Source organism: Mus caroli, unplaced genomic scaffold (assembly GCF_978045245.1).
Source record: "Mus caroli unplaced genomic scaffold, Mus_caroli_1 scaffold_7, whole genome shotgun sequence".
Lineage (NCBI taxonomy): Eukaryota > Metazoa > Chordata > Mammalia > Rodentia > Muridae > Mus > Mus caroli.
This window is the reverse complement of record NW_028227262.1, coordinates 5,567,193-5,584,226: the sequence shown is the minus strand read 5'-3', so window position 1 is coordinate 5,584,226 and position 17,034 is coordinate 5,567,193. Positions and strand designations below refer to the sequence as shown.

Here is a 17,034-nt window from a genome sequence, read left to right as displayed (position 1 = left end):
GAAAGAAAGACAGGAAGAGAGAAAGAGAGGAAGAAAGAGGAAGAAAGAGAGGAAGAGAGAAAGAGAGAAAAAAGAAGGAAGGAAGGAAGGAAGGAAGGAAGGAAGGAAGGAAGGAAGGAAGGAAGGAAGGAAGGAAGGGCGAGAGAGCACTGGGGAGTTGGAGCCTGGATTAAGATTGCATTTAGCTAGCTCTGTAAGTGCCTAAGGACTCACAGCCACCTACAGATGGTTGTGGTTGGACCTTGTTCTAGAATATTATTCTCCTGCTTACTCAGAAGCTTATCTCCTGAGCACACCCAACGTTTACTGCTTAACACCGAGTAGTCGTTTTCTTTCATCTCAGAGCCTCTGGAGATGCATTGACTAACGAGTTTAGTCCACTCCATCTCAGAGTCCAGCTAGAAAGTTAGGAGAGTTAACTCTGAGTGTGATTATTGTGCCCTTACATTCAGATCAAGCAGTGGGACCCAAAATGTAGTCTGACAGATACAAGTGTGTTTATGGGTGATCCCACTGAAATCAGTTCTGCATGGTTGGCACTGGAAAGCTGAGATTCATTGAGGTCATTGCCTGCCCTTATTAAGGCTCCAAAGAATAATAAAGTGTATTAATACTCAAATGGAGTATGTGGAAAATAAATGTCCTAAGTATACAACTGTAGGTCATATGACCTAGTCACTGAGTATCCAAAAGAGTCCTTTTTAGAATTTTCTTCCAATTGTGAAACTTATATTCAGGGGATCTAAATCTACAGGTCTTCTTTAGAATTATCTCAGTACTGTGCATAAAATGAAAGGAAAAAATATTTCCAACTCTCTTTAATAAGCATACTATTTTCAGCTAGGCATGGCAAAAATATTTTAAGTATACCTTCTAAATATTAGGTATTTTTAGGGGGAGGGAAGGAGAGTGTGAACTGTGACTCCTCAGGTAGGAGATGACTACCTGTGTCATGGGATGTTGTCACCTTTGTGACTTGGGTGATTCCAGGTATCACTGGGTCAAAGGTAACTGCTTATAGAGATATCATGTGTGTCTACAGAGACACATTTTTAAATACAGTGTTTCCAGCTAATTGTAGATTCCGACACAAATGCGCCCATATTGTGTAACCATTGCTTCATCTCTTGAATCACGGCCTTAACTACAATGCATTTCCTTTCAGCTCTTTGTAGCTATTTGCTTGTGGGATAATTTCTATGTCTCTCCGTCGCCACATACGCAACACCACCGTTTTATATACATTACTTCATTGTCAAATGTCTTTTTAGTGCTTCTGGGCCTGACTGATGTAAGATGTTATTTTGAACATGCCAGAGCATCTAAACGGCTCGGTCTTTTCTTCTCAGCCTGCGTTCTTTGATAAGTGGCGAAGCTTCCCACTTATCAGTCACTCAAAGTGACTGTCCCTGTCAGTTGTGTACAAAGCGCAATCAGTTTGGAGGCTGAGACACCGGCACTTTTCTTCTCAGCTTGAAGCAAACACATTTTGACTGCTAGTCATTCAATTTTAAAGCATCCTCAATTAGGGGCGGATGAAGATATAAAGAAAACACATTCTAAACACCTCTACCAGGCAGGGGAAGAATTTTATTGTTATCTCTTGATTTACCTTACCACAGCCCCATCCCGCCTCCTTTTCTGGCTGTGTGACATGGGTGCTCATGACAACACAACATCTCTCATGAAAAGGTGGCATCAATAAATCATAGTAACACTCAGGACAGTTCTGTGCTAGCTCTCTCTCTCTCTCTCTCTCTCTCTCTCTCTCTCTCTCTCTCATCACTCCACAATAAAATAATTTCAAGGTCTTAAAACTCAATTTTTAAGACCCATTCTATTCATTTCTGCCTGACATTTTGATCAACGAAAATACAGAATGTCCTAGGACAATGAGAAGAAAAGCCAGAGGAGAAGAGAAATCATCAGAGGGGGAAATAAAATATAAAGGATAGAAAACCCGATTAGGAAACGCATCACAAGGCTCAGCAGCAGGTGTCCATGTAGGTGCTGGGCCAGGAAAGTACAATGTGGAAATTGAAACAGAAATTAGATTGTATCCACAAACTAATGGTGGCCATGAAAAGCAGTGTGTGTGTGTGTGTGTGTGTGTGTGTGTGTGTGTGTCTGTGTGTGTCTATGTGTGTCTGTGTGTGTCTGTGTGTGTGTCTGTGTCTGTGTCTGTTTGTGTCTGTGTCTGTGTATACATCAACATATGTGGCAAATTTTAGTTTACATGGGTCTGCAATGTAGTATGTATGTATGATATTAAAATACAGTATTAATTTTGTCATGCATATGTTTATAATATGACAGACAGTTTGCCTGTGCTAATTTCTTACTTAGGTATTAGAGTTGGATCAAGAACAACAACAGTAAAATGCCAATAGTTATTTTCTATGAACTCGGAATCGTAGGTTTCGCAGAGCTGATAAATGAAGAGTTAGTTCTAGGCGATGCTTACACACGTGGGACATGTCTTCCTTATGTATAAATATTTACTTTCTCCACTTACAAAAGAACTGTCTCTACTTCTGTTTACTGCAGAAAGCAAAGCTAAATTACTCTCTTAAAACAAATCCTGTCACATTTGCCAATTTGCTGGGTTTATTATGTTTGATAAGTCTAGTTTGTCTCAGTTTCAGTGATTATCTGAATTAAATTGCTCTTCAGTACACTTCAAGTAGAGAGAGGGAGACAGTGCGTTTTCAGTCTATAAAGTGTTGAACTGTCAAGGTATCAGCAAAATGCACCCACAAATAAGTCAATATAATAAAATATTTAAATAGAAATATGCTATTATTGTCATACTTAGTCTCTTCAATACTACATGATGGGTAATGTGTTCTAATTAGATCTTTCATGGACTCCTTCATCCCATCAACATCTTTATGTCATTCATTACCAGGACACCATTCCAGGTACTTGGTTATACCTAAGAGAGACAGAACCTTTGACCCTAAAGAAATGACTGCAAATGTGTACTAGCCATATGAAAGCAGGCAAAGGCAGAAACCATGGAGCAAATGCACTTGCTCACATGGTATAAAGTCATATGCAAGCAGAGTAAGAACTCAGAGTACTGGGGGGTTAGAGGCCACCCCCAAAATGACCACATTCAGAGAGTCTTGTGTGAACAAAGTCTCAGCTACAAGACATGAGGTCAAGAGAGCACGTCACGGTGTGGCAATGTCAAGGACCCACACACTCATTCTAGAATTTTCCTGGTCTGTTTCTAAAAGCCAGGGAGGGTTTATCTTCAGAGTCAGGAGGGTGAGAGGATGGCATTGAGACAGTGGCAGAGACTCAATCTACTGGATCGGGCTGAGGAGTATACGTTTATTAATGACATCCTTTTGTGTATGCTTAGAGAATATCCAGATTGAAAATATCACACTAGCAGCTGTTGTGGATTTGGTCTGATGCTCCTTGTATTGTGTTAATCTGATCCCTAAAACTGCATGAGAATCCACAAGTTTGTACATAAGAAACAGAGGGAACCCTTCCCCCACTCTGCTTTGATTGTTAAGTAATGGTGCCTGCAGCCAATGGCTGGGCAGGGGGACAGAGGCAGGACTTTTAGGATTCCCAGGCAAGAGACCAAGGTAGAAGGAAAGAGATAGCCACCATGCCGGGGGAAGGAAGAGACATAATGAGCCTTAGAGGTGCAGGAGACAGAGAGATAGTGCCGTGTAGGTGCAGGGTTGCAGGTCTGGGTCCAGGGCAGCAAAGATGGAATATAGATTTTTCATAAGTAACTCAGGAATATTGGAGAGGGGTACATCAGCCACATGGAGGTTAGAAAGTGGCCCATCCATTGAGCTGTTTAAGGAATATCCAAATATAAAGGCGGTGTGTGTGTGTGTGTGTGTGTGTGTGTGTGTGTGTGTGTTTCATTCAGGAACCCAGAACATTGGGGTGGGTAGTGAGGACCACACATAGAACTGCCGCGGCCACCAGTATCACTTTGAATAGCATTAATTGGGTTCAGCTAGAAACAACAACACGTTAAGATCTACTTCAATGGTCTCTGGTGGCTAGTTTTGGTCCTCAGTTTGAACAGTGAAGGGATGCTAAAGGGATCAGTGATGCATGCTCAATGTGTCGACGTTATTTCCAGAGAATCAGACCACAAGGGAGAGGGCCTCATCAATGGAGTTTTCTCTTAAACGAGTGATTAACTAATGGTAATATTGATTGGTGGTCACAAACTGAAGGTGTGGCCTTGTGGGAGGAAATACGTCACCAAATCACTTCTTCGGGTGCTCATCTTGGTCCTTCCTACATCCCCTTCTTTCTGCTTCTTGCCTAGGAAGGAATGAAGTTCAGCCACCTCTGCATACCCCTGCCACTCAAGCAAAAGGGGGAAAAGCAAGCCAGAATGGGCTCTCTGAATCCATGAGCCCAAATAAATCCTTCTTTTTTTGTTTTTGTCAGGTTTCTGGGTGGGGTGTATCCAGGTAACTAGTACTGGAGATGAGGAAGAGATTCGGTGGTAGACGGTGAGGACTGTGGCAATCAGCTAAAGGAGAGGTGTTAGGAAGAGATTCGGTGGTAGACAGTGAGGACTGTGGCAATCAGCTAAAGGAGAGGTGGTAGCAACCTCGGTTAGAAAGCCAGTGCAAAAAGCTGGAGAAACAATCGGTTCTAAAGAGACAGCCAGAATTAATGGGCTTGAAAAAAGGAAAATTAGGCTATCTCCTAAGTGAGACACAAACAGTCCCAGATTCAGCAATGTTCAGATTAGCACAGAACGGACTTTAGGAGATCGATCATTAAAGGCTATGTTCTAGAAAACTGGGGGTTGAGGTACAGTTAAGCATCCATTTGAATAAGCTAGAGAGGCAGTGGGATATGCACTCAAGTTGAAGAGAGAGGACTTTAAACTAAGCAGTGGAATATTTCTCTTAAAATGCTGTGTAAACCTTCTGCAACAAGGAACCCAGGTCAGGGCATGGAAAGACTCAGGGGATGAAGCACCATGGAGGTAGAACCACCCTTTATAAATGGCAAATGGTGGAACACTTCACAAAACAAAGCTGAAGCATGGCATAGGAAGCTAGTGTGTGTGTGTGTGTGTGTGTGTGTGTGTGTGTGTGTGTGTATGTATGCATGTTTATGTGTGTATGTGTGTGTGTGTATGTATATGTGTGTATGTGTGTATGTTTATATGTGTCTATGTATGTGTATATGTGTATGTATGTGAGTGTATGTATGCATGTTTGTGTCTATTTGTGTGTATGCATGTGTGTGTACGTATGTGTGTATGTATGTGTATATGTATGTTAGTGTGTGTGTATGTGTATGTGTGCATGTGTGTATGTATGTGTATGTGTATATGTATGTATGTGTATATGTGTGTATGTGTATAAGTATATGTGTGTATGTGTATATGTTATGTGTGTGCATGTGTGTATGTGTGTATGTATATGTGTGTATGCATGTTTGCATGTGTGTATATGTATGTGTGTTACCTGAATAGTATCACAAGGAAGAAAAGCAAGTCATGTTTACCAAGTGTTGCTTTGCACTTAAGAATGATGGTGACTGAGAATCCACTGCATCCTGAACATTCAATGTGGTACTCCTCCTTCATAGTGAAAACAGAGACAATGCTTGTGACTCCAGGTATTCTTAACTCCTTAGTATCCAGTGACTTTTATTTCATTTCTGAAGAAAAAACTACGACATGATAAGCTTGCTTCATATTTCAAGCTTTCCAATTATGTTCCCAGGGTCTTAGCCAAGAACCAATGGATCTTCATTATAAGCACATATGTGCACGTGAACATACATACACATAGAATAAAAGCATTCATTAGTTTTACTTTGTTTACAGGCTTCATGAATACTCAACAGCAAAAGCTAAAAAGCATACAAGAAAGCTCTGTGTCTAGAAGCCAATTCACCTTTCCCCTGGGCTGTGGGTGTCTGGGGTACAGGTTCTGACCCATGACGTCTGTGTGTTCTTTATGCACTCGCTCACCTGCTAACATTCTGCTAATTTCACTGCCTTCTAATTGACTATTTTGTGAATTCTCTTTAGAAAGGAAGTGCAGCACTCTGCATTGTGGCTCCTCCACCCAGGAGTGTTTCTTTTGCCACCCCACAGAGGCAAAATAAACAGAAGCTGGGGCTCACTTCAGGTCAGCTTTGACTTCTGCCCTGAATTCTGTTTGCTTTGGTCTGTGCTGTTTCCACTGGTGACAGGCATGTCCCCATGGTCTTTTCTAAGTGCATACAGGCTCTACTTTGTAAATTGATGAGATGTGGATTACAGAGCAAGAGACAGGGGTCAACTAACTCTGTCCACAGGTAGAAACCAGGAAAAAGCTAGGGCTCATGGGAAACCCATTGTCACTTTTTTTCTGGGCTGGACTCTGTTGTCCTATATAATGGCCACATTTGAAACTTTTGAAAGAGTAGCTCATCAGATAAAGGGTAGGCTTGGATGTGATGATCCAAGTGCAGTTCCCTGCAGACTCTTCTGGTCCAAGTTTCTGCAATACTAACTACAGATGAAAGAATTATTTGAAGAGAAAAATGGCCCCACACAGAAAGAAGGGAAGGAAGGAAGGAAGGAAGGAAGGAAGGAAGGAAGGAAGGAAGAGAGGGAGGAAGAGAGGGAGGGAGGGAGGGAGGAAGGAAGGAAGGGAGAAAGGAAGGGACTTCCTCAGGTAAAACATCTCCCTTTCTCCATCCCACTCCCCCCATCTTTTTTGGTAAAGAGCACAAGTTAGGTTTTGTTTCAAAATCCAGCTTAGAACTTCCGAGTACTGTTATTAACATAAATTCAATATAGTTATTATCTTAAGAGGAATGCAGGCATCACTTTTATAGTATATTAACGATAATAATGTGAACAAGTTTAAAAAATCATAGTGACAACCTTTTATTCCTTTCCAGAAACAACCAAGACTCTTCAATAAATCCATCCCAAATGAAAGAGCAAGAGAGCAACAGAGAGTGGGGGTTCTGGAGAGTCGCCTTATTCTTAAGGCTTTGCAGACATTTAAGGAGACACTGAGGTTAAAACCGTGAAGAGAAAACTTGGAATAGCAAGACATGGTGTAGAAAGTTGCCAGATGCCCTGACAATCCATCTCTTTATATTTAAATGTGAATATTGCCTGATTTCTAACTGTCAGGAAGACTTGTAGATAACACACACACACACACACACACACACACACACACACACACACACACACATATATATATATATATATATATATATATATATATATATATAATATCAGATATTCAGAGAATATATAGGGGAAATAGCAAGTGACTTCTGGGAGAGAGGCTTCCCTTGTCTGACAGGGCAGGGGCCAAGAGACTTGACTCAACAAGAATGCAGGTATGAAGAAGCTGAGGTAAATAGGAGGGCTATAATAATGTAGTAGACACATACTATACTGTGAGGTTCCAGCAGAGCTGGAAGAAGATGACCTCAAACTTATGGTAATCCTCCTGCCTCCATGTCCATCACACTAAGATGACAGATGCAAACCACCAGACTAGAGTTGTATTTTTTATGTAGAGATAAAGAATAGGGGCCTATTGAAAAGTAAATAAATATAGTCTAGAGGTCCAGGCTCAACATGGTTGCTTTCATTATTTTGGGAACTCATATTGCCATGTAATATGTGCTTTATTGATAGACATGATGATATAGATGTAACATGTGCTTTATTGATAGATATGATGATATAGATGCATACCAACCTGCTGTTCTCTCTCCCTAGAGAGAGGGGATGGGGTTGCCTGAAACCCTGTCTCTAGATTATTGCCAGCAGACTTCTTAAAGTAGAAAATTCACAGGGGCTCCAGGTATCTCTTCTGAAGAGAAGCCCAGAACTATAAACCTGCCATCTGTTGGGTCCCCTTGTTTCTCTGTCAGGACATAACACCTTTCTGCCCAAGTAGCTCTGCTTGCAGAAACTGAAGGACAGATTAGCAAGTAGGTAGGTAGCTCTTGATGAGATTTCTACCTCCTCATGTCTTTCCTCTTCTAGGTACCTATACACATATGGTCCATTCATGGGATTTGCACTTCAAATACTCCAATATTAGCTGGAACTCAAGGGGTTAATGCATTCCCTTCTCAGGCTGAAATGCAACCTTAATGGCCTGCTGTTTATTCTTGGCATTTCCAGTCTCCCAAAGAGACAAGGTTACCTTGTAATCTCTTTGTGCTCATGTATGTGTGGGGGGTCTTATTGAGGGAGTAAAATGACCCTGACTTACCACATTCAGAGAAAGAAATCACAAATCAGCAGGCCAGCCAAGCACGATTATGTCACTGCTAACATTATTATATTTTCAATACGGTATTTCAGTAGGTTTCTTTCTGCATAATAATTTATCAAGAATTACCCAAATTCTAATGAGCTCAGAGAACTTTGGCTCCAATAAAATGAAGCCTTTATCATAAATTGGTTGAACCCATGACTGCAACTTAATCATTCAATTGTACCTAAGTGAACTTGCATTTTGACTTTGTAAGCTTAAATTTCTAGGGGCCGAGGGGAGCATTTTCAAAGTTGGGTCATTAAGCCTTAAATGGCAGGCTAGTGGTAGGATAGAAATGAATGGGGTCAAAACTTAGGATGTTCGAAAGTAGCTACTGTCCCCAGTTCTCAGACTCTGGAAAAACAAACCTTAAGTGTTTCAGATCACAAGTATGATCATTAGAGATGGGTGCAGTATAAGCTTCCTAGGAGAATGTCTCGAAATTCTAAAATCCAACCAATCTGGAACATTGTACGATCAATTTTGGTGATGAATCAAAAAAGACTGTGTACATTCGTATGTGTGGGGACATTTGTGTGTATATATGTATGGTCCTATATAATGCAGGTACATGGATATGTGTCTCTCTACGTGTGTGTGTGTGTGTGTGTGCCATGGGTATGTTATATGTATATGCTTGTGTGTATATGTATTTGTGTCTGTGTATGACTATGTATGCTTACTACTCATCGGGAACATCAGGGGAACGGAGTGCTTCCTTCCCTCCCACAGAGCCCTGGGCAGAGTCAATGAGCCAGAGCTGTGACTAATCCTGCTTTCTTACCTATGGATCAAAAACCATTAACATCAGATTACAAATGACTAATTCTTTTCTCCAGAAGAGAACACAATGAGCAATGGTTTAAAAGTTGGTCAGAGCAGAAGATGAGTAAATTATGTGATTCTCTTAAAGTGTAAACATGATGTCCTGTATGAGATCACAAGACAATTGCATCTGAAAAGTTTCAGGTTATCTTAAAATATATGAAAGGACTTTACCACTCGATCACTGTTGGGTTAATGCTGTTTACTATCAAGAAAATGACATTCGACCCAGTGCTGTTAAAAATGGGCAAAAATTCATAAACTAAGGCACCATCTAAACACCTCCCCCAAAGCTACAGAGACTCTGTCTCCTCAAATGTCCCAACAAGGACAGAAATGCACATCTCTGGGGACAATGATTTGTTGTCATAGAAAAGATGAGTGGAGGTCACTTATTTTCCTGTCTCGTACAGTGACCCAGGTCAAGATGGACCACCAGCCCTGGTTCATTACATGAAACAGAGTAACATCCACATCAGAGAGAGAGAGAGAGAGAGAGAGAGAGAGAGAGAGAGAGAGAGAGAGAGAGTTACTGTAAAGAGAGAATCAGGAAACACACTATAAGAAGTTATTACTGTAGAAAGTTCAAGTAGAAGAAAAAAGGAAAAGCCAGGAACAACGCAAGTTTCTAAAACAAAAGAAAACAGAAACAACCCTGGGGAGATGGCTTTTCCTGTAATCTTTGTAAGTGCCACTTTCTGTGTTATTGTGCCCGAAATGCTGAACACAACAGGTGGACATACAAACTGTCATTCTTTTAAGGCTAAGAGGTGAGCTTTTTAGGAGATACTGCTACTGTGTAGAAAAAAAGAAGGCTGGCTCCTCCATGGCCTAGCCTAACTTCTTATAAAGACCTAAATGTTCTTGCGGGAAGATGGAAGGTTCTTGTTATGACAATATTTTGTTTACAGAGATCAGTGTTTGTGATCAAAACATAACAGAAGCCTTTAATTCGTCTTTTAACCTCAAGGAGTCATGTGAATAGTCCTGTCAGAAGAAGTTAACCCCAGTAGCCCTCTATCAAGAAACATACAAAAAGAATATGCAATCCAATTAAAATTATGAATTTCTGAGCAAATGTTGCTTCTAAGAGCCATAAAAACGTTTCATAAACAATTGACTCTCAGAAGTTTAAGGAAATCATCAGTTCATGTGCGAATCTGTGTTGGGTTTTCCCTCAGAATTATAAGCAAATCCAGAACAAGGCTTATCTTCATTCTGTCCATAAGAGTTGAGAAGATAGAATTCCTAGGTCAAGCGTGATTCTAAGAGAATTCACTCATTTCCTTCAGTTGAAAGATATTTTTCAAGTGGGTATAAAAGATGCCTCAACTAACCTCACCTTCAGAGAGATCACAGTAAAGACAAAGGCAAATACTGAGCAATAGCATCAGTTTGTCCTGTAACAAGAGCATCAGTTTGTCCTGTAACACGCCAGCCAGGACTGTGTGACGCTCTCTAGCTGCAAGTCTTTAAAAAAAAAAAACAAAAAATGTCTAGTTCACTGAACACAGCTGTCTAGCCCAGGGTTAATGGCAGCAAATGCCTTTGTTAATAGGTAGACCACTTAAGTGACTTTAGTGTTTGAAGTTACAACAAAGAGTTTCAGGGGCTGCCTAATTGTGGCTAAGATAACTGTACAGCTCAGTGTTCCGTGATGTGGTAACTGGAACACAGGGCTTTGTGAGGGTGGCCCCAGCAACAATGGCACAAAACAGCCCAGAAGGCACACCGGGCATGAGTAAGTCCTGGTGGAATGTGGATCTCTATGTGGTGCAGCAACAGAAGACTGAGATCAGAATATTAGATAAGTATTTTCAGACAGCAAATGCAATTTAAGCTATGGAAGTTCTTGCCTAAGGTGGACCATGAAAGGGTAAACGCTAGCCCACATGGTGTAGGATAAGAGAGTAGCTGACCCCATAAGATAAAATGAGAGAAATGTAGTTAACAAATAATTCAAAGCCCCATGGGTAACTGAATGAAATGGGTTTTACATTTGCTTCTATGATGTTTACAGTATAAAATGCTATGCCCTCCAGAGAAAAATTCAAGAGAATGATAAATTTCTTCTCAGGTAAGAAAAATAATTTAATCCTGGACCTAACTGTTGTGTCCAGACAGATACTACTTGAAGTTAGAGTACTGGCCCATGTACTGCATCCTTGGACAGTAGGTTTCAAGTGCTCAGCAGATGCCCTACATCCTGACCCTATGGGGCAGGTGATGCTTGTTGCCTTTGTATTGTTTGAGATGATGTAACCTAAGATGATGAGTCTTATGTAACCTAAGCAAGCCTGGAACTCCTGGGCACCTCTGGGTGATAGAATCCCACATCGCTAGACTCTGATGCTGGACTTTTCATGATGGTATGTATCATTTACTCTCCAAATCTCTAAGATGTTAAGTGCTATCAGGAAAGACAGCTCAACATGGACAAAGTGCGTGTCTCTAGTGAATATGAGAGAAGAAGTGTGGTGATTAATTTCCTCACTCACTACCATGTCAGGCACCTTTCTTATTAATGCCCTTAAACATTGTAAATACAGAATAAAAGTGGACCTGGCTTCCCCAGGCAATACCACCTTCAGATCTGCCACACACTGGTTCTTTGCCCTCTCTGTGCCCTTCTAGGTTTAAGTAGAAGCAGAACCTCTGAGTTTCTAACCAAAACCCAGCTGTAGCGTTCTGCTGGGTCCTTGCACCTACCCCACTAGGAATGTCTACAGCTTCATCTTCTAACACTAAAGCATGTGGCAGTGAGGTAGCACTCTTATGGTGAGCCCTCCTAGGCATGAGGTAGACATCACTGGCAACTTCCTTAGAGATTCTGTCAGATAAGGTCTGGTCTGTAACAGAGCCACCACTTGAAAGCTGCACCACACAGACAACATAGAGAGAATTAGGCCAGAAGTGACTTCCAGCTTGGGGGGGGGGGGTGTGTGTCACCTCCATTAAATTATATCAGACTGAGAAATGACGGGACTCTCTTTAAGTGGGAGGGTGCTGAGATGCTGATCTCTGACCTGGATCTGTTGCTGAAGCAAGTTGATTTTGTGTTGTTGCTGCAGAAGCTGCTGCTGTTGCCTCGCGATCTGTGGAGAAACAGAGAACACTGACAACACAGGGTAGGATAGACCAACCTTCTGCCCACTGCAGTTGGATCTGACACCAGCTGAAAGATGGAAGCACCGCCCTTCCATGAACTGAGTTGTCAGCATTTCATCCTTAAGCACAATCAAGAGAGACATTCCGTCTCAGCAACCAGGTACACCTTGTTTAAAGCCTAAACGGTGCCTCGTAGCAGTAAGACATGGGAGGGTTTCAATTATTAGTCTCCATAGCGATGTATCAACAGCACTGACAATCATTCTGTAGAGAAAGAGCTTGCCAAAAAGGAGGGGTTGCTAGGAAAGAGTTCAGAGTAGCCCTAGGTATCAAAGATACTAGTACCGTCGTTGAGGTTCTGGACTCTGGTTTAGAGTAAATACTCTTCTCATTTTGGCCTCGCACAAGCTTAAGTAGCAGTCTTTCACCTCCTACTGTAAGCTGCACACTAATGTCACCTCTATCTCTCCCTTTCAGAATGTGTCATCCGTACCCTCTCAATCCAATTAGAAGTCCACCCTCCAGTGCTTTTGCTCTTACGTTTTCTTTCCTGGCTCTATGACCCGACCCTCTCTTGTTTCGATTCTACACCGTAATGAAATGTGTCACTCTTCAAAGATTTAATGTAAATGTTTTCCCACCGTGTCCACTTTCATCCATGTGCCAACTGTGTCTGTGCTCATTCTCATGACCAACACTTGGGTTTCAAGCTTCAGACACATCTATCCATGCCCATACTCAACACATATTCAAGGATGCTTCAGCTTCAACAGGTCTAACTTTGGGAGAGATCCAGAACTGCCTATGATTGCCCTGGGGGTTTTCCAACTGAGGGAAGAGCAGCCACATCCCACTTACACACACTCAGCCTATTCTCTGTGACCTTAGTACTACTGACACTGCAAGCTACGACTCCATGGGACTCGGTATTTGTTTAGCAACTGCCTGTTCATAGGAAACGCCTAAGAATGCAGGAAAGGCAGACCACACACATGTCTGTGCACATCTGCCAAACATGAATGTATATTTGCAAGACCAAGAGGTGTAGTAGTGACAGTTTCAAGTACTGTAGTATTTAAAGGAAACTCAAGAAAGGCAGCCTCAGACCTCTAGACAACTGTACATCATAGACTTAGAAGGAAGACTGGATTCTCCTACATCATTTTTATTACTTTCCTTTACATTTCCTTACATTTCCTTTAACTTCTGTCTTAGAAAGTTGAGGCTAAAAGGTAAACGGAAGGGTGGGTCTCCATGACTACAGGACTGACTCTGTAATTCCTTTCATGGCTGCAGAACACACTCTGTCATTCCTTACAACCCTCATGGCTACCTCAGAGAAAAGAGCATTTCTTCTCTTCTGAAGGCAAGTAAGAGGAAAGGTGAGCTTTTATGTGCTTGTTTCTTTGTTTGAGGAATATAATCTCTCTGCTAAAGTTTGGTTGTCTCTAATATAGCATCTCCTCATCTGACACTTATTTCCTTACAAAGGTACCACAAGAAACATGTCAAGAAGCTGGCCATTTAAACCCCTCTCTCCTGGCTCCTGTTCTAAGCCAGAATCTAAGCTGGATGGATGTAACAACCTCCTATTCATTGTTCTTTGGTTTCTGCTCTTTCTTCCCCTGCTCTATTATAGGCTAGTGTCCATATATAGATTTTTTTAAAAAGAAATAGCATGTCATGCTATTCATCTTTTTAAAACCCTTCTGCCCCACTCAAGAGTACAAGGCAGAGACCACACCATGACTGCAAGCCCATAGACTCTGCTCTCCTGCTTCTCCATGTTATCTATCTCTTCCTGTGCTCTGTCATCCCTTGGCAGATCTCTCTCCTGGCATCCTCTGCAGCACACTGAGCTTGCTCTTACTTCTTTCTCATAGTTATTCCTGTATCTGAGCACTTCCTTCAGCCTCCTTTTGGGATGCCCTGGCTGGGTACCCACGTGGCTTGCCCCTTCACCTTCTACAGAGCTCTGTTCATGTGCTATTTGGACAGTTGGCCGCAGGCAGAGATTTTATCAAAGCATGACTTTGCAATCCCCTGCTTTGTACTTCCCAACCCCCATCAAAATGTCCAGTAGCTCATTGGGGTGGGAGTGGGGGATTATGTCCTTCAAAACTTCTAATAACTAAATCAGAACCTGATTAATACGGATTTGTTGAACAGATAGTCATGGACTAAAGCTCAGACTCTGGTGGGAAGGCTGATATGTCAGGTAAAAATACCTCAATGTTTGTTAGGTCCATAACCATTAGTATATGCAAAGGGATGGCATCCTAAGCTGGGTGAGAACGCCAATAAGTCTGGGAAAGCTAACTTCATCTCTGTCTCTGTTTCTGTTTCTTTCTCTGTCTCTCTCTGTCTCTCTGTCTCTCTCTGTCTCTCTCTGTCTGTCTGTCTGTCTGTCTCTCTCTCTCTCTCTCTCTCTCTCTATATATATATATATATATATATATATATGCATATATGTATACATATATATGTGTGTGTAATCTTTCTCTTTGTTTTGGAATATATATATATATACATATACATATATATGATTATTCATCTATCTATATCTTTTTCCTTGTGTTGGAGAGGGGCAGGACAACCTTGGATATTGTTCTTCTAACGCTGCCCACTATACTCTTTGAAACTGGGTCTTTCATTGTTCAGAGACTTTCCAGTAGATTAGGCTGACTGGTCAACTGGCCTTAGGAAACCACCTGCCTCAGCACTGGGCTTACAACCATAAACCACCACACCTGGCTTTCTTAGGAGGGCTCTCAAAGATTGAAGTCAGGCAAAAAAAAATAAAATAAAGATTGAAATCAGGCATCATATGAAGGAGTCAAACAGTTAACAGACCGAGCTGACTCCAAAGCTCTTTCCCCTAATCTTACAGAAGAGGATCTATGAATGTAGAGTTGGGTTGCTAATGCCTGTTTGAGACAAATGTCCAGACTGGGAGAGCATTTTGGGTGCCAGAAGCCTGACCTGTACCTGTCCCGAGGGCACTCAAGGCTATGGAGGTAGCATCACAAGGCATCTCTACCACCAGAAAGCACTTTTGGAAAGACCTCAGGGTTACTTCATAAGTTTCCAAGAAAAATGGCAAAGATCTTGGGAAAGGAAAACATTCTAGAATCTGCTGCTGACACTCAGAGATGCGCCAGACTGTACGATGAAATGAGCAAACATCCATTTCTATTATAAAGAGCAAGCTGCCCTCAGGTCCCCCGAGGCAAGCAGGGGACCCGTACAAGGTGAGCCTTCAGTTGGTCTACAGTGGGACTTGGCTGATGGTATAGGAAACCCAAGGACAAAGATTGTCTACTTCTGTCACAGAAAGTTCTCAGAGCTCTTCACAGGGCTAACGAAAGAATACAGGTGCATCCAATAATAGCATGAATACATCTTAAAGGGAAATAATCCTAAGGCATTTTACTGAAAATTAACATATGATGGACATGGTGGGCTCAGCACTTGGGCAGGTGAGCCAAGAGGGCTAAGAATACAGGACAGTCTGGGCTACACAATGAGACATATCAAAATAGTAATGACCATATACAATAGTGACAAAATAATAATAAAAACAATGATAATATAAGTAGAAAAGTAATGGAAAAGAAAATAAAAAGTAAAAACATTAACACCCCACTTGCCAAAAAGAAAACAACAGCAAGAACCACAACAAAACACAAAACAAAGCAGATTCATTTCTCATGAAGCAATAGAGGGGCAGGTGAAGAACGTGTGGAGAATGCCCCATGCCGTTCAAATCATGTTCCCGGACTGCCTTACTTCAAAGCTCCATTGCGTTCTCATTTCTCCCCAGGGTAACACACATTAGCTCCCTTCCTCCCGCTGCTCACTCCACAAGCCTCGTCACTATCGTGTTCCTTCATTCAGAGCTTCTCGCTCGTGCTCATGGTTGGTATCCACGCTGCCTGGCTTAGCGCGTCCTTTATGTGTAAATATAAAACTTCTTGTAGGAGCCACAGCAGGTAACTTAGGGCCTCCCCGTTAGAACCCTGACTCCCTGTTTCAAGCCTATCTATTCTTCAAAGCAAATTTACCTACCGCCATTATTATCCATCCCTTTTCAAAATGTTTCTGCCCTAAATGTTTTCTGAATTTTCCATGGGTTGTTCATTCTGTCACTACATCCGTAATGATTACTTTTTGTGGGTTTTGTGGACTCAGCGTAGTTATCCAGTGCCATGGCGAGGACTGTCTTGCCTCACTATCTCCTACCTCTGTATGACCCCTGCCTACCTATCTCTTCCCTACAACTCTCTTTCTCATATTTACATCTGTTCATTTTGTTTTGTGACCCAGAGATTCTGTGTGACTATGAGATTGGCGCTGTCAATTAGAGCTAGGTAGGCTCAATAACAGGTACACAGGTGAAGATACTGACTGCCCATCCCCCAGACTCTATCAATAGCTAACTGTTTGGCAGTAAGAGGCTGGGCGCCAGCAGCCCCTCAGACATCCACTTGTGTTTGTTTGTAGGAACCGATGCACATGATCACAGTTGGGTTAAGTTCACCATCACAATGGTTATGTCAATTGTAGAGGAGGGCGTTTTACATGGTTCTTTTCTGTGATTGCCCTAACACACTCAGTAAAACTATAATTAAAGGCTGGAAATTGTTTTGTATGGAATGTTTAGGGACTAAAAGCATTTGATGTCAGTAGCTTTTGTTTTGTTTGGGTTGTCGTTGATGGATTTTTTTTCTATCTGTGCATTCATACTAAGATATCTTTGGAGAGGTGAGGTAAATCTAAAATAATATTTTTGTATATGTCTTAA

The 17,034-nt window shown here is 41.7% G+C and overlaps 1 protein-coding gene across 13 annotated transcripts in view; it reads right to left on the bottom strand.

Moving 5' to 3' along the window:
• The window catches only part of Sox5 (SRY-box transcription factor 5), a 944,504-nt gene that overhangs the window by 173,539 nt on the left and 753,931 nt on the right, over nucleotides 1-17,034 (bottom strand). For all 13 annotated transcript variants that reach the window (XM_085839787.1, XM_085839784.1, XM_085839788.1 and 10 more), the window contains one exon: nucleotides 12,149-12,217. In XM_085839787.1, coding sequence (XP_085695913.1) covers nucleotides 12,149-12,217 — 69 coding nt within the window. The remainder of the gene's footprint in view (nucleotides 1-12,148; nucleotides 12,218-17,034) is intronic.